A 23,293-nucleotide genomic window follows, 5' to 3' on the forward strand; every position below is an offset into this window, starting at 1 on the left:
TTATTAACATCATTAATGTTGTTTCCTAAAACATAGGGCATTATACAATACTGGACATCAGATCTGTTTTCAAATAATGGGGATCCAGTGAAACGATTTACTTTCATTTATATTTGACAACATCAAATAAAGCTCTCTTTATGTTTTCAACATAAGTAAAGATTATAGTCAGAGACATAAATGCTACACACAGTAGCAACAAGTTTGCTGAATAATCTGATCAATGCTCTTAAATACTCTGTGTCCTTCTGGGATATGGTTACATACTCGTCAAACACATTTGTACAGTTTTGACACGATCTAAAATGTAATCCGTATGATTTACACCAGTCTCTCACAGCATTGATAACAATTCTAAAATCAGCAGCATTTCATCTGACAACCATAGCCATTGAGAAGGTCAATTTCAAACTAAATATTACAGCCAGACCTACAGTAACAAGAACAACAACAAAATAAATAAATAAATAAAATAAAAAAGATACACACAGGTTCTGGACAGAGAGATGACAGGAATATACAACACAACAATCACCTTCTACATTTTCTTTTTGTCGGCAACTCCTTTTTATCAGCATTACTGTTATGCCTCTGGATGAAGGTTGAAATGATGATTTGTATCTTTTCTTGCTTGGAAAGGAAACCCTAGTGCAGATACAAAACATGGTCAATTTTTAAAAACGGATCAAATGACTTGAATTCTTCCTCCACTGTTGCTTCTTTGTGCATGTTGAGAAATAATAAGTGCCACCGCTTTTAAGAGACTGGAGTTCAGCTGTAAACTGTGTTGAGGTGCTTGTTCTTCCAGAGAAAAAGAGTATATGAAATTAAAGGAGCAGATCCTTCAGATGGCTGCCTTGCTCTTAGAGCTGTGACATGGAGTCCTGCAGTCCACATTCTGTGGTAGCACCTTTAGAATTCGTCTGTAAGCACCAGGTCGATGAACATAAACGCACCATTTGTTGTTTTTTTTTAATTTACTTTGTCTAAAGAACATTTGGCTCTGTTTTTTTTTTGTTGTTGTTTTTTTACAGATGGCACAACTGTACAGTTTGAAACTGAACCTGGAATAATGAACCACTACTTGGCAATGCATTGAAGGAACCCAGGGAAGAAGTGAAACACTGCACTCAAGTAAGCTAACATGCAAACATATTGGACGCATCACCGCAAGAGGAATTCTGTAGACATGCTAGGAAGCTGGCTGATGGAATAGGGCAGTCTGTGAGTGAATTCAGCAATATATGCCTTTTCGAGACTTCCTTTACCATCTTTGATGCAGGTTTCTAGCCCAATCAACATCTTGTCTACATACAACATAATTCTCCTACTCATATTGTTCCTACATATGTTTTTTTTTTTTTTTTTTGCAGGCAGAAATCCATTTGGCTAGACAGTTTGGTTCACAAGACAAACAACAGACAGAAAAAGGTTAACTTGTTGGCACTACAGATCATTCATCTTGCAAGACAGAGGAAGGCATAGACAGAAATACATCAAATGAACTGCTAAAAATCTTCACAACTGTGTATCGCTTAAGTGAACCCTGTTGAATAATGGACATTCTGATCAGAGATTAAATCCAATTTGATGTAAATCTTAAAAAGGCTGTCAGTATATCTGGTCATATTAGGAAAACATAAAACGCAATATTCAAGCAGATGTTAAGTATTGCCTTGCGTTCATATCTTTCTGGTAATTTAGTTTTGCAAAGACTAAGCCTCTTAAGATTAGGAATGTCAGCATGTTGAGCCTATTCGATGCAGTTTTCGTTTTAGGTTAAACTTGCTTACAGTACTGTGTGTAATATGAAAGAGACACTGGCATTGTTGTTTGCTGTACTGGCTGCCATGGCTAGCGAGAAGCACCCAGTGAAACAAGGCACCACAAAGTATCTGATTATACAGGACTGTTGTTGGCCACTCTTTTCCTTGTACTTTAATGTGGTGAAGGATTTAAGTGTCTGGTGATTACACAGCACTTCATCTGTTATTTATTGTCTTGTAAGGCAGTAATCTAAACATATGAACATATTTCCATTTGCCAACGTAGTCCTCATGCGAACCCTCCATATAAATTCATTCAGATATAGCAGTAAGCAAGGGGAGAAGGAATCACAGTGTATTTGCACCTGGGTAATGTGTATTTCTCTCTCGTGAAAGAGTGTTAATACTGTAGTAGCGGAGTCTGTATGTGAAGTGTGAACACAGCAGGGGGTGCCAGGCAGCCAACTCATCCAACCATCACATTTATTTAATCAAACACTCTCATGAATCAGGGGAATATTCCAGCAAACAACAGTGCGACAATGTGCCAAGCACCTAGAAAAAGCCGATGGCCTCTGGGTTCATCGGGTGTAGCGTTATATGCTACTGGATTTACTATATAGCTTAAATTTGCTGGGCTGTTTATTTACTTCGATTTTTGCTAAAGCTAATTATTTGCTTCCATAAAACAAAGTTTGAAAGAGAATGTTGATTCTGGTATGAATGATTTTCTTGGGAAAATATTTGCATCAGAATAATACCCAATCTTAATCTCATGAGAAGGGTGTAAGGGTCAAAGCAGCAACCAAGGATGGAGCCGAAATGTCAGACAACTGACCTGAAGATCAGCCGAATAGAAATGTGCGTGTAAAGACACACATTATCGTCTGTCCACTCACACTTTCCATCCTTGGCAAAAAAAAAACCCTTCACCCCGTCCACTACAACCAGTCTGAAGTCTGCTTCTGAAATCACAGCAGGCACAAAGGGGTCTGTAGTAGCCCATGTCTCCATTTTTACAATGAACCTTGGCATCCTATGTTATTATAAGTAGTTGTAGAAATACTTATTAAGCTGTTGAGACAAATCTTATAAGAAACAAATTCTAAAGGTTATAGCACGCAATGAAAAAAACTGTTTGTTTTGTGCAACTGATAATAATATATACGCGTCATCAGTCATCATGGCAAACTCATCACACACCACGTTCCCTTTTAGTGTTTTTTTTTCCTCAAACGAGGTGCAGTGCTCTATGTACAAGAGATTGACAATAACGCGACGGAACTGTTACAGTTATTTTGCAAAAGAGCAGCACCATTGAAACACTCACACACTGGCTGGCACATAAGGAAAACCCAATTCTTCATCAAAGTACACAGCCTCAGCATGCATCCTTTAGAATAAAAAAAAAAGATAACTCTTAGCTTATTTTTATAACAACCATCCAAACTAGAACCTTCACAAGAATAGGGAATGATGGAGGAATCCTAGCGATTAATTTTAGCACCGCATTAAGCAAGGAAATTATTTATTTATTTATTTTTTTGTTTGCGCTATAAGTTACAGGTGTTTTACTGACCATTGTTTTGTTAATTAAAACCCTGAACCTTCCAATCTTTGGGATTTCCTCAATTACAGATGTGTTTAAATAATTTACACTTACAGTTAATAAGCTTTTATCCCTATAAGAAAAAGAAATTTAAGAAACTGTGCAAACATTAACAAATAATTTATATGTTTATGTAAAACGTAAAACACTCACTCTTTTTTTAATTTACACTATACTCTCTCCACTGATGGAGATGAAAAGAACACAGAAAATGGATTTCATATTTTAAGGCCTTCTTATTTACTAAAGTGTTTATGGCAGTGTTATTTGCCCTATGATTACAATGTTATTTCTCATAATTTGGGTCTTTAAATATCAAATTATTCAAAACCAAATGAAAGCCAGTCATAATTAATCAGTCAATTATCTGCTAGACTTTAGCAGACATCAATACAGAGCTACTTAGAAACCTTTGCCCTTTATGAATATGGAATAAAATGTAAAAACATACTATACTCACGGTGTGCTTTTCTTATGTATTCTACAGAGTTCTGATCCCTTTTCGGTCCTATTTCATCACAATCACTCAGAATTATAGTAGGCACAAAATAGTTATTAGGAAATCTGGAATTAAGATGATGAGTATTATGGTCCTCCATCATTCCCATGAGACTTTGCACATCTCAGAGTTAACAGGGACAAAGACACTATCCAACATATATATTGGTGGCACACATCCACATTACAAGGGCCCCATTTAAGGACTGCTTATTTTTGACTTGAGTTGTCCATTTCTGTAATAATATTCTCTTTATTTTTGAAAATAAATGTTAAATTCTCTCTGTTTAGACCTTTTAAGACCTTTATATACCCTAATAACTTGGCTGAAGAACTGAATTAAACTGAAGAAAATAAGCACCCAAATGAAGAGAGGTGAAGCAGATAGAAAGAGAGAGAGAGAGTGTGTGTGTGTGTGTGTGTGTGTGTGTGTGTGTGTGTGTGTGTGTGTGTGTGTGTGTGTGTGTGTGTGTGTGTGTGTGTGTGTGTGTGAAGGTGGGGTGCCTTTATAGGGAGGACTCATACTGGAGCAGCTCATAGAGGAGAGGCCCATCCCTGTACCTGATGCCCACTGCATTGGGGCTGATGTACTGGAGGATATTTATGGTCCGCCGTAAACGGCGGTCTACAAAGTGTGCGTCCCAGGCTGGGTATCGTTTCCTGGGCATGTCAATCTTAATCAGGGGCCCCTCGGGGTGAATGGGCCGGCCTGCTGCATCAATGGGCTCTGTGGACCTCACCTGGAATACAGGCAAGCAGGTATCCGTGGCAGCCTCCTCAGCTTCTTCGTATTCCCCTGAAGCCATGCCCCGAGTGGGGGTGGCCTGAGAGCCACGAGGCCCTGGAGTTGGGGCCATAGGCTCAGCCTCTGGAGGCAGGGGGAGGCCCCAGAGGAGCTCCGCACAGCAGGAGCTTGCTAGGACCCTCAGCCGGGGACCCATAGGGTGCAAAACCCCATAGTAGAGGACCATGCAGGCCACTCCTGAGGCGAAGCACAGGAAGACGCCGCAGAGCACAGAGGCGGCATACAAGTCAGTGGTGACAGGGTCTCTGTAGACATACCACAAGGCAGTCAGGATAGTGTTCTCCAACAACACAAGTGAGTAATAGGCTATCATTCGGTATCGAGTCCTGCCTTCCTTCACGTTGAACCAACAGAAGACGTACACCACACCAACCACCATGTTGAAGAGCACCTCCTCCCACTTGGACATGCAGAAATCAGTGCCACCATGAATCACCCAGAAGGCCATAGCACACCAGTGTAGCACCACAAAAATGCCGAAGTAGAGGTGGAAAACTGAGGCAAAGAGGGCAAAGGAAAGTGCCCGTGAGGAAATGGTGAAGAAGCGCCACAGGAGATGCACCAGAGCTCCCCGGTAGCTCATGCTCTTTTGGTCATCGCGAGAGTCACGTAGAAGCTTATGGTAGGAGGCCAGCACCCAGGAGAGAGACAAGAGAGAGGCAACTGCTGACATGCCTGCAGCGAGGGTGGGGAGGAATGACAGAAGGAAGACAAACAGGCAAAAAGAATAAAACTGACCATGCATGTCTTTGTTGTATACAGCATACTGAAAGGCTTGCCTCCAACCAAAAGTTAAAAGGGATTAAGTTAGGTAAATGTTCTGTAAAAAACTATGCTAGATAAACTAATTATAAACTGTTTTTAAATAATGTCATGAAAATAAAAAAGATCCAGTTGCGTTACTCATACACTGTGACAGTGACTGCTCAAACAATATGTAATGATTCTAAGAACATAAGTACATGAGCACTACATCCATATATTTCTAAACTTTCACTTAGTTTCTTTCAAAGTAATAATCAAGTCTCCAGTTTATACTTAATCCTAGATGGGTTCTCTAACACTTACCTCGTGGTTTTTCTATGTATCGTTTTTTAAAGCATAGCCAAGTTTACTATTCATCCTGCTCAACTCAGTGTTCTTCAGGATGTTCATAGAAACTTCTGCGTTGCTGAGTGCTGTCACCTCAAACGTGAGCAGTGGTCCTACATTTATCTGCTCAGCTGCAGAAAAGGCTTGTCCCCCACAAATTCTGTATACTCAAAAGTGTCAATCATAACAGTTCTTAGACTGTTTTGACTCATACAGAAGTCAGTCATATTTTTTGTTAGATAAACAGCATGGCAAGGTATTGATGTGCATCATCGAGACATGAATAGAAAGTTGTTAATGGATTGATGCAACACAAAATCATGAGATCCAGAGAGTCATATTCTAGTCTGACTTCAAAAGCAGAATTGTCTCCAATGCATTATGTTTTATGTGCCTAGTGCTCCAGCATATATATGTATGAAAAACGTAATTAATCTTCAGCTAATTTCTGGTAAAGAAACAAAGCTTATGTAGGTAACGTGTATCATAAATTTGACATAATTATGAAAAGCAAATCAAAACAATTTCAAGCAATCATTGAATTAGAAACGTCTAAAATGTACAACAGTAGTAATGTCAGTGTGTTGCAACTATACATAATTTAAAAATGAATTTTGTGATATAGTAATTCTTTAAGTATCATCAAATCCTAGAAAATCAACTGGTCATACAAATTAGGGAAGTGTGGCATTTATGCTTTCAAAACACAGATGCAGTTTAAATTGTAACACAATGCAGAAACGTCAGCAGTCCTAGCACTGAGCCTTGGGGCATTCCTTACACTGCAGCGTCTCAACGCGGTTCTTCTGGATCATTATGCAGAGCTGGAGCACTAACTGTGGGGCGCTTTCCAAAAAGGTCTCAAGGAGACGAAGCATGTTCACATCAGCATACTCGTACATCATGGCCCAGTAGAAACGTCGCTGATTTTCCTTTTGCCTGCGACTCTGTATGCCGAGGTACATGGTCCGGATGTACCTGCAGAACACAGATGTACAAGGAAAAGAAAGCAAGGACAGTCTAAAACTGGAGGAAACAACAGGAAATTACACTAAACATAGATAAAGAAAAATCAGATGAAAAGTAAACATTATGAAGAAAGAAAGAAAGAAAGAAAGAAAGAAAGAAAGAAAGAAAGAAAGAAAGAAAGAAAGAAAGAAAGAAAGAAAACAGAATAATCAGTGTCCCCTATATATTATAAAAATAATTTATGGTACTGGACTGAACTATGCAAATATCATTTTCACACAGTAGGATCTGACAATAAGATGTTAACATGTAGACATTGCACCCATTGTACCATTGCATAATCAAACAATCAGTAATAACAGTTCCTTTTTTGGCTTTCCTCTGTGTGTGTGTGTGTGTGTGTGTGTGTGTGTGTGTGTGTGTGTGTGTGTGTGTGTGTGTGTGTGTGTGTTTGAAAATGGAAATTTTACTTATTGAAATGTTATACTTATTGAATTTACAGTCATTTGAAATGAATCTGTTGAATTATGAACTAAAATTAGATTACTGTAGTGTAAGCATGCTGAGTGGGTGTGTTTGGTGTGTGATGTTCCAGAGGATCCTGCCAAAACACAAATGGCCAGTAGGAGGCAGGCGTCTGTCTGGGCAGGCATGGAGACAGAGACATGTTAGCAACCATCTGGAACTGATAGTCTGAGATCAGACGTCTGGGATCCCACTGTTATTATAACCTCTGAGGAACAATTACAAAACAGTAGAACAGTCACCTGACTGCTGGAACAATTTTGTTTCTTGTGCATGGGAGAATGTGAGAGTAATTAGCTGTTTTTAATAAATGAAATCTAAATATCCCAACAACAGGTATAAGCAAAGCAAATGATATTGCATCATTATTTTAAGGTACAACCATAAGGTCAAGGTGAGGTGAATGGCACTCACAGGATTACTGCTTACCCAAGCTAAAATTGCAAACATGGCTGTGGTGCATGTGTGGCACCACTAGAGGGTACATTTCACTACTTTGCAAGATTTGCTGAATGTGATACACAGCTGATACAATGCTCTGTTTCTCTGGAGATTATTATGATACCATCATTCGTCAGGGAAGTTCAGGACAAAGCAAACAACATCACTGAGACTTCATTTTTAACCAAATACATTGATAAAAAAATTAAATTCAATATTTCTAGTGAAAGCTGATGCGAAATAAAAGAGTATCATCGGCTAAGTCTTCATGCTCTACAGTGAGGTAGTGGAAAATCCTGCCTCCTAGATGTGAGGGACTTGCTATTTAAAGACTGAGGCTTCACCTTTGGATAATTTTGAGGCTATTATGTATTCCCTGAGTCTGGAGGTTTAAAAGCATGTGTGAATACATGAGAGAGAGACTATGAATTGTTAGACAGTGGCAAAAAGCATACAGTTATTACTCGTTTCAAATATTTTGCTCAGATCCAAGCTATCAAGCTGGTTCATGTTAACATTTGTGTGACACACAAATTTGTCATTAGTGTGACTTCTGGCCTAAACTGACCTGAATATATAAAATATACTTATCAAATGATACCTTCACAACAATCACAAACATTATTTATGCTGCAGATTTGAACAATGTAGATATCTATCATTTGTTCGTTCGGTCGTTCATTTGTTTTAATGGATCCGGCACCAAACACAGAAGCCCTTAATGGGGCAGGTATTGCATGTATAGACTAGTATGGCTTACCTAGATAAATCAAAGTAACGTTGTGTCCCTGTGCTCTCTGTATTTTAAATAGACTTTAATTTCATCTATATATTAATTATTTGTGAAAGATCTAGTGTTAGAGCACAAAACCTAAGGGTCCTTCTGGTTGGTTAAGCAAAGCATTTGTTGACGATTATACATTGAACATATGGTCTTGTTAATGTCCTGTATATTTTTATTACATTTTGTGTCATTTATTATAATTTTTCTCACTACTTTTGTCACCTGCCTATTCATAAGACAACAATCAGGGAGGATGAAGGCAAACATGGGTCCGATCTTTTTTAAACTATTGCGCATGTTGCATCACAGGGCAGTGGAACACACTAGAAATAAAAGCGCAATCCTTCTCTTCCACATACATGAGCTCACAGATTTTTACGATTTGACTCACTGTGATTGACTGTGGGAGAGAGAGTATGGAATCCCTCGCACCCAACCAATTTTGTACCTTACAGTTGGCTGTTGTCATTGTTGAGATTCAAACACATAAATTCCTGACAACTAGATGTATGCTTTTCAGTTGCACAACTCAGACGTTATAAGACTAGACCTAGCATAAGAAGATTTCGGATAAGGCTGATAGGACTAGGATAGTGATTTTCGGTGTGAGCCTCCACACTTTGTTTCGTTTGTAGTGCAGTGGGTTATACAGTACAACCCTGTGTGTGAATGCTCTGTATGCCAATCAGTATTTATACATTTATTCACTTTTGAGAATTGAAATCATGTAACTTGTTCCTGAAGCCCAGCAGAAGCCAGATTCTATTCTTTGCTCGTTTTATATTTATTTTTAGATTCATGTAATTCATTAATAACCTCTGACTAGTCATTACCAGTTTATTACAGATTTTCCCAATTGTATTCTAAACCCCCTTTATTTTAAGATAGAGAGAATGATCTGATTGTAAGCTTTGTGTTGATCAGGTTGACAGCCTAGAACCCCTCTCTTCCCTCATCCCTCTCATGTCTGCTCCTTCCATTCCGTTCACCCAACATGCTCCTTATGCTTGACCCTTTCATGTTGTCTGCACATTATCCCTGTCCTTTTTTCCACTCTTGAGCCAGCCAGTCATGTTGCTGTAGTCCTGCTGAGGCTGATTTGAGTTTTGCAGTGCTTTTTTTCATGGTTACATGGTTATATAATGTAACGGAGGTTTATTTCATCCAAAAAATTATCTGCAAGTGTATTCCTAAATTCTTGTAAAGGATACATTTTAAATCTCATTTAACATATAAACACTTATAGCAATAAATAAATAAATCAATAAATAAATAAATAAATAAATTTGTTTACATAAAAAATATATTTTTCTAGATTTAAGAGTACAGCTCTGATTTTATGGATATTTTGGAACCCAGAAAGCACTTAGCAGCGAATTTAAACAACAATGCTTTTTGAGTTCTTCTTCTATAAAATAACACAATTAATTCATAAAGGTTAAGCATCCAGTTTTAGCTATAAAAGGCATGTTCATTTATATAGATATACCTGACAAAAATAAAGGCTATACAGCACTATAGAGGAAGTGAAGGTCTTCTTCCTTTCTTTTCTGTTGTTGAAAATTGGAATATATAAATATATGTTTGTGGAAAAAACTTGTACTACTGTTGTAATACAAGGAAACAGGAGCAGTAGATTTACTATTTTGTATTTTTTATGTCCAAAAACCTAAATTTTATCTTTTATACACTATGCAACCATTATTTTCTTGAATATTCTTGAGTCAACTACAAAACGTATCTTTAAATGACTCTTTATGTTTTTTTATCTTTAGAAATTCATGACTATTTTGAATGAAACGTAATCACTCCCTGCCACTCCGCACTCAGATGTGGCTAATTAGAGCCATAATCATCTTTGTGTTTGTGGCAGAGCGTAATGGCTGCAATGGGAGCTGGTAATTATGAAGAAGAGCAAGGAACATTTGGTGGCAAACATTAGTAATAACGGTAACAAAAATGCTTCACTGTGGGCTCCAGTAAAGCACGTTATCTTCAGGAGAGTGAGTTTGATGCAAACGACATGTTAGTACAGCAAATACAGGGAAAAAATCAGCAATGAAACAAAGCCGTCATTTACTTTTCATTTGAAGTTCTCTCAATTTTCTGATGTTTGCACGTGGTGTGTTTTTTAGTTTGATTTACAACCATATAAAGCCAGAGAAAGCCTGCCTGCACACCAGTGTCTCTAGTGCTGGGAAATCTCCGCTGGCACAGAAGAGCCTGGTTCATGATAATGATGTGAGGCCAGTCAAGCGAAGACAATAACTTGGAAATGGACAGAAATAGCCTGGCCTTAGCCTTCACAGCCTTCACTATTCCAGAAGGGAATAAAAAGCTGTAGTTCACATTTTTGTTTAAGCCTTAGTGTTCACATCAGACATTTGAGAACATTCCTCAGGCTTAGCACCATATGGTGAGGTTTGTGTATTCTTATTATGCTGCTTTCTTACATATTTGCATAGTGCATGTTTTTAGACAAGGCTTTTAACGACTCTGGTCATGGATAGCTGGGTGCTGGCAAGATGCTGCTCAAGTCTGGAATCTCACTGATATAAAGATGTTGATTAATTTTCTATAACAGCATAACTATACATACTGTACATACATAAATACATACATCTATACATACATACATACATACATACATACATACATACATACATACATCTATACATCTACACATCTATACATACATACATACATGCATTAGAATAAAAGGTCTATTTAATTAATACCGAGTTTAATTGTTTGGTACATTGCTGTCTTCTAGCTGCCTTTCATCTTCATATCAGTGTGATAACCATTTGTGGTGATACATGACTTGACAAAAGTCCATAATACTCAAACTAAGGTCTTTTGCTGTTAACAAACGACTTTATTTTTATGGATTTTTGTTAACAGCAAATAATCTGATGTAGATGAAATCAAAACCAAAACCTTATATGACTTATCTTTGAAATACTGGGGGTGACCATCCAAGGCCATTTACACAACTCATCAGTGACTGAATGAAATATTTTTAAATTGCACATACTACATTAAGTAAGCTTAATAATTCATTTTCTTAAACTTATTTAATCACATAGGATCCCATGGTAAGCTGTAAAAAACTGATAAGCTAAAGTAGAAACCTCAGCCACAGACCCTCATTAAATGCATAAGACCATTACAGCTAAATGTATTAGTAATTTTTCAGACACTGGCCTCTTGGTATAGCCATGTATTGCATAAGATTACTGGGCTACTAGAGGCTACCCAAGCTTGACATATTAACCACCTTATGTATGATGCACAGCATCAACAAGCATCTAAGCACAGAACTGTCAAGAAGTGCAAGTAAATCAGATTGAAATATAAGTGTGTAAGAGTAGCAACAAAAGTGAACAAGGGGATTGAAGAGAAATTAGGGATCAATAGCTCAAGCCTTTCAAGAGCTACATCATAACCTGAGGTAACATTTGGCATTCACTGACATTTTCTGTTAGTCTTGTAAATGTCAGGGGTGCGAGGAGACAAAGGCCCCCAACACATGCCAGGGTCTCATATTCCCTGAAATAATAGTGATTTTCAACAATGGCAAATCCTCAATTAACTCCATTTGAATCCTGATTTTGGATTTGGATTCAAATTTAAAATTAACATTAATTTGTTGTTAATACATGATACATATTCAACATATAGCATCTTTACTCTCTGTGGTATTTTTTACTAGTTTGAATTTGTACACACACACACACACACACACACACACACACACACACACACACACACACACACACATGCACACATCATAAATATAATTTCGTTTACATCTTAAATTTAAAAAGAAATTACACTTTTGCCATGATTTAACCTACTTCTTTACGTATATGCTTTATTCAAATACAGTGAAACACTATATTCAGACCTCACTACAAAGCATGGAAACAGTAAACAAGATAAGAGCAAATGAATGGGCAGATGAGATAAATAAAATTCAATTACTAGGCTTCCCGTGGGAGGTGGATATTTTTCCATAGATGTAATTAAAGTGAAAGATCCATAATTCTGTGTAAACTCATGTAAAATATAAGTATGGCAATGTTAATATAAAACATACACGATATACACAATATAAATCCACACATAGACAGGCATGTCTGAAGCCTCTCACTGAGTCTTGTTGCGGCTCTGTAGCCTGAAACATGGTTCCCATGAATTATTCGTGCTGGGATCATAGCATTTGCTCACGCCTCGTTAGCTAGCCTGCACTTGGCATAGTTGGCCAGGCCATGTCTAAGTGTTCTGCCTGTCTGTGCCACTGATCCAAACTGTATCCTGCTGCACCCATCCTTTAATGACTAACAATTCAAGACATTATTTAAGCATTGTTTTTGCATTATTAAGGCCTACTTGTAGACCAGGCATTGTCTGGATGGGAATTAAAGGATAAAAGACAAGGGTAAAAAGGTGGAGTAGAGATACATACTGTATACAAGCAAACAAGCTAAACTACACATGCACTTCATCTGTACAGAAACTATTATAAAAATAGACAGGTGCAGCTGAAGGCGGCTGCCTGTATGGGTAGCTGGCATAAATGGCCTAGCACGGCTGAACCTCCCAGTCTTTTGAAGATAAATAGATATCAGTATCAGGTTTAATATCAGGACCCAGTGCAACAACACAACCGATGACCAAAAGAAACATGCACTGATGTTTATGATGAAGCAATGATGGGGCTGATTTCTAGCTGAACCCATACAACCTCACAGTGATGGCTGTAGCAGGTGATTAATACACTAGATTTTCTGTGCATTTTGGCTGAATTATTTCAGTTTACTTTGCTGACACATCTACAATTACTGTGAATTACAGTGTCTGATCTAAATTGAATGATTTAAGCAATGTCCCCTAAAAATGCCACAGAAAGAGAAACTGTAATCTAAGAAAATGTAAACTAAGTACAAGTGACACAAAAGCAAAAAAAAAAAAAAAAAAAAAAGCGTGGGTTTTGGTGTAACCCACATGTAGTGTGTTACACTACATGAATCTTTAAAGACTTTTAAATGAAATTAAAATTCCCACATGCAGCTGTGGGGCCTGTAGGGCTTAGTGGTTAGCACATTTGCCACACACCTACCAGCTTCAATTCCCACCTTCATGTGTGCTTAGAGTTTGCATGTTTTCCCTGTTCTTCTGGGGTTTCCCATGTGTACTCCACTTTCTTTCCCCAGATAAAAGACATGCTACATGCATGTGTGTGTTTGTGCCCTGTGATGGGTTTGCACCCCATCTTGTGCCCTGAGCCCCGGATTTAGACTCCATGGTTCCCCTGCAGCCCTGTGTAGGATATGCTTTACAGAAGATGGATGGATGGCTGGATATAAAGCTGTCTGTCTGTCTTAAACCATAATAAGTTTAATGACTTAAACCATAATAATTTTACTGTCAATGTATCGAAAGATTTAAAATACTTTTTTTCCTCCCATCTAAAACAGCCATCACTTATCAAAAGGAACATGAGGTCATTACCATGAACTCAGAGTACTACAGATTCCAGCAGCCATACTGACTGGAACACACAGTATTGAAATGATCTGGAGCTATGTGTGTAACCCCTGCTGAACACTACAGACGGCATCTTGGCTGCCTTCTGTGTGTGTTATGAGAAAAGACATTTTCAGATGTGGAGAGGGTTGAGGGTAAAGGGCCTGCATGTCGGAATATGATTTTGTTTATGCAATTGATGAGAGGTTTATGTGTTTGTGAAGCAGGATTCATCTGACTCATCCAGTGAGTCACTCCATAAAGTTGAGAAGGAACATTGCTGAGACTGTCAATGAGGTCTGCTACACTACCTACTGCGAGAGCTCAAATTCCTGACCACCTTTTGTTTCTCTTTACCTTCTTGTTTCTCATGACTTTGTGCCTCTGTTCTGGTTCCCCTCATTATACAGAATATGTTTAGCACTCTGTGTCTGAAGTATTTATAGCTGCGGTCCTATTCACTGAGAGGAGAGGGAAAAAAAGCATACAAATGGCAAGGAACTCAATTTGGGCTTTTATGAAAGTGTGACAGCGGCAGATTTAAAGGCTCCCAATCCTCCCCAGAGAAAGCAGGAAAATGCCTCATTTTAAGACAGTTTGAGCTTAAAATCTTCCCGGTGGGACACAAAAGCCTTTCTTTGTATCAGTGAAACCCACATAACATTTATGGCAGGAGACACAATGATTCAAATAAGCCTGAGACGAACCTTGAACTCTTTGCTGCCAAATAAAGTGTAGATTCTGTTTATGCTCTAAATAGCCACTTTAATAGAAAAACATGTACACCTGCACACTCATGAAATTATCTAAGCATCCCATCATGTGGCAGAGGAGCAGTGCATCAAATTATGCAAATATGGGTCAAGACCTTCAAGTTGAATCAAAATCTAGCACATTCTTAATGAAGAGACATAGTGGGGAAGCTATAAACACCATTAGCTAAGGGGTAAATGTGACACAAAACTGATTAGAGGCAATGAATTTGACTTTACCCCACTGCAAGTGATAGAGACCAAGTGATAGAAAGGTCAAACAGAGCAGTGTACTTTGCGTGCTGAGACACAGTGAGAGAACAACGGAGAGAGCGAGAAATAGTACAGCACCTGAGTGAGTCTTATCCAGGCCCAGCATGCATTCTGCCTCAGCCCAGACAAACCATTTTGAAAAAGAGTACCCAAGGAAACAGAAACACACATACACAAAACATGAAACGTAAACAGACTCACAATCATTCTAATGCCGTACTGAATAGTGGCATAAAAACCCCAAAGCTCACACTTATTTCTTTTTCTTTTACTGCCTGACTTGTGGTATTTTAGGACACTTACAGGAATGAAACTAATAACCAGAGATGCTTTACATATGTCTGTAATTAGCCACAAAAGTGTCAGTGACCGTGGAAGCTCTTACTGTGAAAAATCTGGTAGGCTACACTAATCCATTTTACAAAATTGGGGAAATTTGCAAATGTTAAGTTGCAAATGATGCATAGGTCTATATGTGTGATCATTGTAGTGTATTCAAAGAGACATATTTCATATAGTTATTTCATCCTCTTGGCAGCTTCCCTTGCTGTATTCCCATAACAGGGGTCTGAGTATATCTGTGCTTGCATAATGTCCATGTGTTTATTCATGTATGTCCATTACTCACACAATATGTATGGCTTAGATCACAGAAGCACTTTTACAGGATGTAATTATTCATTCATTCGTTCATTTTCTACCGCTTATCCGAACTTCTCGGGTCACGGGGAGCCTGTGCCTATCTCAGGCGTCATCGGGCATCAAGGCAGGATACAACCTGGATGGAGTGCCAACCCATCGCAGGGCGGATGTAATTAGGAAGGGGTTAAATGTTTAAAAGCAAGCCAAAGTTAAAATATAAATTGCTATTGTTCTTGTTTGTTGTTGCCCTATTTTACATGTCAGTCTGGATAAATTTCAGAAATTGCCCCATTACCTTTTGGCCAATGACGTTATCACAGACTACATCTTCGTCCAAATCTGCTTCTGTCTACAACTACAACTGTCCAGTGTATATGAATGCATGATTGTGTGACTGCGTATCTGTGTACGAGACAGATGCACAAGGAACTCTTCAGGAAAATGACAGTAGAAGGAGAGAGACGTGCAGATTAAGTACATTAGACCTTCACTGACAGTGTTATGACAGCTCCACAGCTCCTCACAGGTCTCACTGGCAGTAAACAACTTTCTTTGTCAAATAGTGACTAATGCACCAATGGAACTAAGGAATCAGTGTGTGTGCCTCTTTTGGTGACAGCTTAAATAATTAACAACACTAAAATCTCTATAGGATTTACTAAGGAATTTTTCGGGACACATCTTAGTGTTGGTCTTTTTTAAACTAATCTTCAAGCTAATTTCAATACTGATACAATACATAGAGCTGAGTTGTATACTACTGAATCCAGTAAAGCTGGATTTTATTTGCAAACAGAAGCTTGACTCCCTTGGATCTGTATGTGTGTGTGTATTTGTGTGTATCCCCCACAGTCTCACAGCTCCTAGTCATCAGTGGAGCTCTGAGTCTCTCACACACTGCCTGGCTCCACACGGCCACATTTTGTCACTATTAGCAACCGCCTGCTCATGGGGGCCGCAATGCTGCTGATCACATGACCATGAGCTCATCGTGAGAGGGAGGACGAGGGAGGTGGCAGTGACGAAAGCACAATTGCTTCCTTTTGGCAGTGCAAGCCACAGCCATGCAGTCATCCATTACCTCCCATTCACTGTCACCTGGACTGCCATATTAGTCTCTGATTAATTAGTTTATATCAAGGCTTTGGAGGAAAGACTCGAACCATGTCATCATGATCAGTACAGAGTTGTGCTTACTTTTCTAACAAGGAAATATTACCTTGCCATCATCGTAGCAAACTGTCTCAAGTCCTTATGCGACTTCTTCTAGATCCAGTGTTACTGTATACTTTTGTCCTTGTGTCCTAGTTCTTGAGAAGAAATCCTCAGCTACAAAAAAATGTACATGCTGCTCCTTAATCACAGTCAGAATGCACATGTGCAAAACACTGTTGCCCTGGGGTTGTAAATAGCAGCAAATTGGGTAGAAGCTTCGCCCTTTTGAATTTGTTCTCAAGCCAAAACAGCAGTGGCCATGCCTCTCGCTGGCTGATCTTCTGTAAATAGATGCTCTGCTCTCCTGTGGCTGGATACATACGAGTAGTAGATTAGCACTGAGTCCTTTTAACTGGTCCATTTATCTACACCACACAGAGCACACATGGCCTTACTGTACATGGCCAAGTTTCCCATGTGATCTTTTCCTGCTACTGTAGATACGCTTTGCCTTGTTGAAAAAATACTGTGAAAAGATTTTTTTTTTAATTCCAAGTTGTTTTGTATTTTTTTGTGACAGCAGTTTGTGGTTTTCATTATGTTGATGAAATAAAATGGTTTGGCACAGGTACAATATGGTGACTAGAGCTGTAGGATTCAAATCCGGTATTGACATGGATACTAAGGGCATTATCTTTGTCTCATCTTTGTATTCATAGTGTATTTTATTTTTGCAACAAAATATAGCTTATTCATTAGTGCAATGCAGAAATTAAGCAGGTTGTTGTAAAGGAATAGCTTTGAAAAGTACACTATATGGCCAAAGGGACACCTGACCATCATACGCATACTGTATGTGGGCCTACCTAAGTGTGAACTGGAACACTGACTGCACCCCAGACCTTTTCATCCATCATCAGCACTTGATCTCACTAATGTAATACTGTAGCTGAATGAACACCATTCCCCACAGCCACACTCCAACATCTAGACTTCTAAGAAAGGAGGAGGTTATTATAAGTGTAAAGGGGGAATGAATCTGGAATGAGATGTTCAAAACCAAATCTGGGCTTGACTCTCAGGTGTCCACATACCTGGCCATATTCTAGAGTATTTGATGGATTTCAGAATCAGGTTTAACTTGGTCTTGCTTTGATTTGACCTCCTTTGGGCTCAGTCTCTGTAATATTCAGACTTGACTAGATCTCAGCTAGTCCTGGTTTCAGGTAAGCCTGGTTAACAATGGCTAAAGCCCTAATGTTGACCCATCATTGCTTCTAAACATATTTGACTGATTTTGACTAATAGACATTTCTGTGATATTTCAAGCTTTGTGTAATGAAACCACATGGTTATATATCAAACTAATTAACATTCCATTGTAATATGGAATTCCACTAAAACAATAATTTGATTAATTAATCACATATTATCTCAGGGGGCACGGTGGCTTAGTGGTTAGCACATTTGCCTTTTGGGGGTTCGATTCCCGCCTCCGCCTTGTGTGCGAGTTTGCATGTTCTCCCCGTGCCTCGGGGGTTTCCTCCGGGTACTCCGGTTTCCTCCCCCAGTCCAGAGACATGCATGGTAGGTTGATTGGCATCTCTGGAAAATTGTCCGTAGTGTGTGAGTGAATGAGAGTGTGTGTGTGCCCTGCGATGGGTTGGCACTCCGTCCAGGGTGTATCGTGCCTTGATGCCCGATGACGCCTGAGATAGGCACAGGCTCCCCATGACCCGAGAAGTTCGGATAAAGCGGTAGAAAATGAATGAATGAATGAACATATTATCCCCACCCTGTGCTCAGAGTCCACTCGGATGAGCTCTTTGTTCCCCAAGATCCTGTGTAGGCCTTACAGAATATGAATGGATGAATGAATATATCCTAACTATTTAAAACCATTAAATACTGATAGTATAGTAAACTACTTGGAAACTTCATACTATGAAGTGAAACATATTTCATATATTTGTTAAGTTCATTTTTGGTGCATGTGATATTTTGTGAAAACCTTGTATCTCATAAAAAATATTATTTTATGAATATAATATTTATCATATTGAAGAAGGAAAACACAGGAGTTTGCTACCTAGCTGTGATGATTTTGGACAACAATAACAGAACAGAAGGTAATAAAACCATGGCAACTCCTATTGATTTTAAACAGAAAGTCAAAGTAGGGGATTTCCAATGTATGGAAGAGGATGAAATGCTTTTTTTTTTTGTTCCTTTGGAGAATGACAGCTCAGATCAAGCAAACAAGAGGCTTGACTAAGCCAGGATGAAAAGACAGAGCTTGACCTATTTGCCTTTCAGAAGCTTGCTAGCTACTGAAACTGACCCAACTAGAGAGGCAGATAGTGAGAAACAAAGAAATGGTGTCTTATTATTAAATGTCTCTTACAAAGGTGTGATTCCTGGTGGTTTGTGCTGCTAAGTTGTCTGTGATCAGTGGCAGCTCACAAGCAAAACCTTTTCTGAGTTCCAAAGCACACAATCTTTGCCGACTGTTTGCTGGTGTCTGCATTTATAAGTGGGTAATTTGTCATTGTAAATAGACTGGATTCACTGCTGTGTTCTGCACAAAGAATGTTACTTTTTTCTCAAAAGGACTTTTTTCCCTCTGCATACCAGTGGACCAGGAAGCAGCTGTGTGACCTTTCCTGTGTTAAAAGAGAAATCTTTGGACTTATGAGCTATTGTGTTGAGTATAACGTTCCAGCCTTGAGACAAGTTGAGGAAGCTCGAGAGCTGTAGAGTGTGGCAATCACAGAAAAAGAAAGACAGTTTGAATGATGGGGAGATGATCTGAGCAAAAGAGCAAGGATGAAGAGCGAGAGGAAGAAAAGGCGAGTAAGACCACAAAAAGAAAAGAAGAACCCAGGAGGTAAACTAATCACCAAACAAGCAAGGCAATTTTCTGGCTCTGTGCCTCCACCTCCCCCCTTCTTCTAACCCTCATCTCTGGGGCTCTTTTGCTATTCCACTCACACACTCTGTCTCTCTGTCTCTCCCCCGCTCCATCTATCAGACTGTACCATTTCACGTCCACCCCCGCCCATCTCTTCTCTCAAGCCCTGCCGGACATATCCGCTATGCTTCTTCAGGGTGAGTGGGGGAATGAGTGACAGAGGGAAATTAGAATGAGAGAGGAAAGAGAAGTATAGAATATGAATATACACCGTGTTTAACCCTCACTACAGCATTGCACAGAAACGGGAAAAATGTGTGTGTATGTGTGTGTGTGTGTGTGTGTGTGTGTGTGTGTGTGTGTGTGTGTGTGCGTGCATGTGCTTGTATGTGCATGTGTGTGGTAAACTAAAAGCATCATACAGAGCTGTCACAGGGGGAGTGCTTAGAGAACGTTTGATAGCGCATATGTAATGTTTGAAGCCATGTTGATAGTGTTCCCTTCTCCCTAGGTGCATGTGGGTGCCCGCCTCACAGCTTAGTGGCGCCGTTCTGATGATGATAGATGTGAGTGCACCTCTGAACATCTGCATACTCACTGGGAGGGGATTTCTCCAGCAAAAAAATGCACAAAATCAGTTTTGTATTATATTCTGCGTTCTCATCTCTGAAAATCCTGGAACAAGGAACAAGTACAGAAGGATAAACAAGCACAATTACTGTAACACACACACACATACACACTGTTTTCATATTCAGTCATCTGAGATTTTGCCACTTACAGAGTACTGTAATGGGTTACAATTATTTGCAATTATCTCCTGTAACAGATGTCTTTTTTGTTGTTGGGATTATATAAATATATATATATATATATATATATATATATATATATATATATATATATATATATATATAGCTATTGTTAGCTATTTTTCATGCCTCTGGAACCACGTTTCCGCAGTTACCGGGCCATGTTACCAGTTCTAGGCATGTACTGTCACATAGCGATTCACAGTGGCAGACCAACAGCATTGTGGCCTGAGGCCATTTCTCAACACTAAGCATATGTCCATCACTGCATGCGATGCCTCTGGGCTAGAGGGTCACATTGATCTAGTGGCACTGATCTAGTCAAATCAGGAATAGTAGATCATTTGGTCAAGGTATTATCCCCATAAAAAAAAACCTTAGATCCAGGAAACAAATTGCTAAAACTGAAAGTGGGCAATTCTTTGTTTCGCAGTTTACTTGAATTAGGTTTTTTAAGGAATATAATAAGCAGAACATCTTTGTTAGCAACATAATGTCAGAAGCAGAAACAGGCTTGCAAACACAGGTGAGCAGTATTACATCCAGGCAAACAAATCCAAAAGGTAAAGGCAAAGTCAGGGTCAAAAACAGTCATGTTACTAGGGCTAGGCTAAATCCAAAAATCCAAAAAACACAATGTTCAAATCCAGGTCAACCTGCACAAGGTAAGAGGCTTGGTAACCTTACAGACTAAACAGAGCAGAGCATCTACTCAACATTAAAGAGAAAAGTTTTAGACAGTGGCTGTGATTACATGATATTCGGAAACAGGTGAGAGAAATGAAAATAAAAGGTGACTGCTGTGGGTTTTGGAGTCTGGTGCAGTCATGCTTGTAGTCTGCAGTGCATTGTAGGAGTCTGTGACTTTAGTGGATGTGACACACAACATTAAAGAAGCCTCCGTGAACCTGTGTGACGAATGCACTAATGACTTGCTACACTTTCTAATAAGGCTTTGAGTAACATCTTTATTTGAGGTTAAGCCATACAACTTTCGTCAGGCTTCTTACAAGTTGTATTAATTACTAACAACACTTTTCTTGTGAAGATTTACAACAAAGGATTCAAATGTTTTTGGCTCATCACTAAGGACATACTGTTAGTGACTAGATTTGTGATACTTGTGTCTAGACAACCGCCTTTAAAGACAAGCACTTTCCTTTAATCCCATTAAAAATATTTGTCAAATGATGTAGCATTGAAGTATTAAAGCAAGAGATAAAATATGGTTTAGGCTTAAATGAGTAGGCAAGGACTGAAATGAACATCTAATAGTTTATGTCTAATACTGCATATTGTAAATATACTCAATGTCATTTTATATCGGCAATATTCTCAGTTTAATAATACAGGTTCCAGCCTTCCAGTCTATAAAATATGATGATCTAGCATGGCCTGTTTTTAACAAAATGTACTAGAAGTAGCCTAATATTTTGGCAGTATGAAGATTAGGCAGGATCGGAAATTTTATTTTATTTGGTGTGCTGAAAAAGTAAACTGGATGTATCTAACATGAGATACAAAACTACTGTATGGTCATGCACATAGGATGTACTTTGCCTTGCTTCCATTATATTATTTCAAATTAAATGATATGTTCACTGATTTGTCACCAGACATCTGCCCATTTACAGCAGACAGAGTTCCTAAATTTGTTGCAACAATCAACATGCAACATAAAATAAAGATAAGTATTGTCTCTGACTGAGATGCCAAATCTTTTTATCTATCTGGTGAGCACCAGAATAAAAAAGTAGCTTTTAAAGGGTTGAATTCTAAAACACCATGTATTTATGTAAATATTTAAAATTGCCCTAAAATGGCATTATAGAATTTTTGATTGCATTTACATGATCTTAAATTCAAATAATAAAATTGCTGTATCAGACCTGCCAGCACTTATTTTGTTTAGGAGTGCTACGTTCGAATTAAAATACACAAGAACACAATAATACACCAAAACAGCAGTCTTACATTACTCATTTATTTGAAATGCACTGAAGATTTTGGCCAAAAGATGGTAAATTTAACTAGATTTGTAAAGTCTGTAATGAGAAACTTTGATGTTGGCTTTGACAAAGCAAATATTCGCAAAGTCCGGTGTGTTTTGGAGGCGAGTGGACATAAGGATCAGTGGAGATTAGCATGTGACATCATCAGAATACCCATGAGGAAGCTCCCCTCATTGTTCTGAGTGTTTTGATATGTCACATGTCCATGTTGTAAAAAAGTTTTTTGAGTTTGCATATTTTGGGGCAGGGCTACGGCACAACCAAAAGGCCAGTCGGTACACCAATTTAAACCTTTGTTCCCCTTAAAGGAGCTGGCCGAGTTTGGTGTAAACAGTTCGAAAGCTTGCCGAGTTATACATCTCCAAAGTTTCTGGGAGTCTATGGGAAAAAAGACCAATTTGAGACCCAGTACCGGAAGTACCGGTAATCGGATCGCTTACAAAAGTAATAGCAACAGACTTCAGACCAGGTTCTACAACATATCCGAATTTGGTGCATGTGGATCGAAAGCCCTAGGAGGAGGTACTCTTGATAAATTTTTATCTAAGCTTAAATAGGAAAACAACTTCTAAAACTTCTAAAACTTCTAAAAGCCAACATAATAAACTCAAACTTCCAACTAGGAAAAGCCAAAGAATTCAGAATTCCTATTTCACTAAGGTCGACACGTCTGCTAGAGCTTGCTTTGGATAAATCAACATACAGACATACACAG

At 38.7% G+C, this 23,293-nt stretch overlaps 1 protein-coding gene across 1 annotated transcript in view; it reads right to left on the reverse strand.

The window, feature by feature from the left end:
- Positions 1-959: 959 nt before the first annotated feature.
- xkr6b (XK, Kell blood group complex subunit-related family, member 6b) overlaps positions 960-23,293 on the reverse strand; it is a 45,798-nt gene continuing 23,464 nt past the window's right edge. The window contains exons 3-4 of the mRNA XM_027148800.2: positions 6,552-6,748; positions 960-5,353 (exon numbers count right to left, since the gene is read on the reverse strand). Coding sequence (XP_027004601.1) covers positions 4,380-5,353; positions 6,552-6,748 — 1,171 coding nt within the window. The 3' untranslated portion in view covers positions 960-4,379. The remainder of the gene's footprint in view (positions 5,354-6,551; positions 6,749-23,293) is intronic.

This window comes from Tachysurus fulvidraco, chromosome 16 (genome assembly GCF_022655615.1).
Source record: "Tachysurus fulvidraco isolate hzauxx_2018 chromosome 16, HZAU_PFXX_2.0, whole genome shotgun sequence".
NCBI lineage: Eukaryota > Metazoa > Chordata > Actinopteri > Siluriformes > Bagridae > Tachysurus > Tachysurus fulvidraco.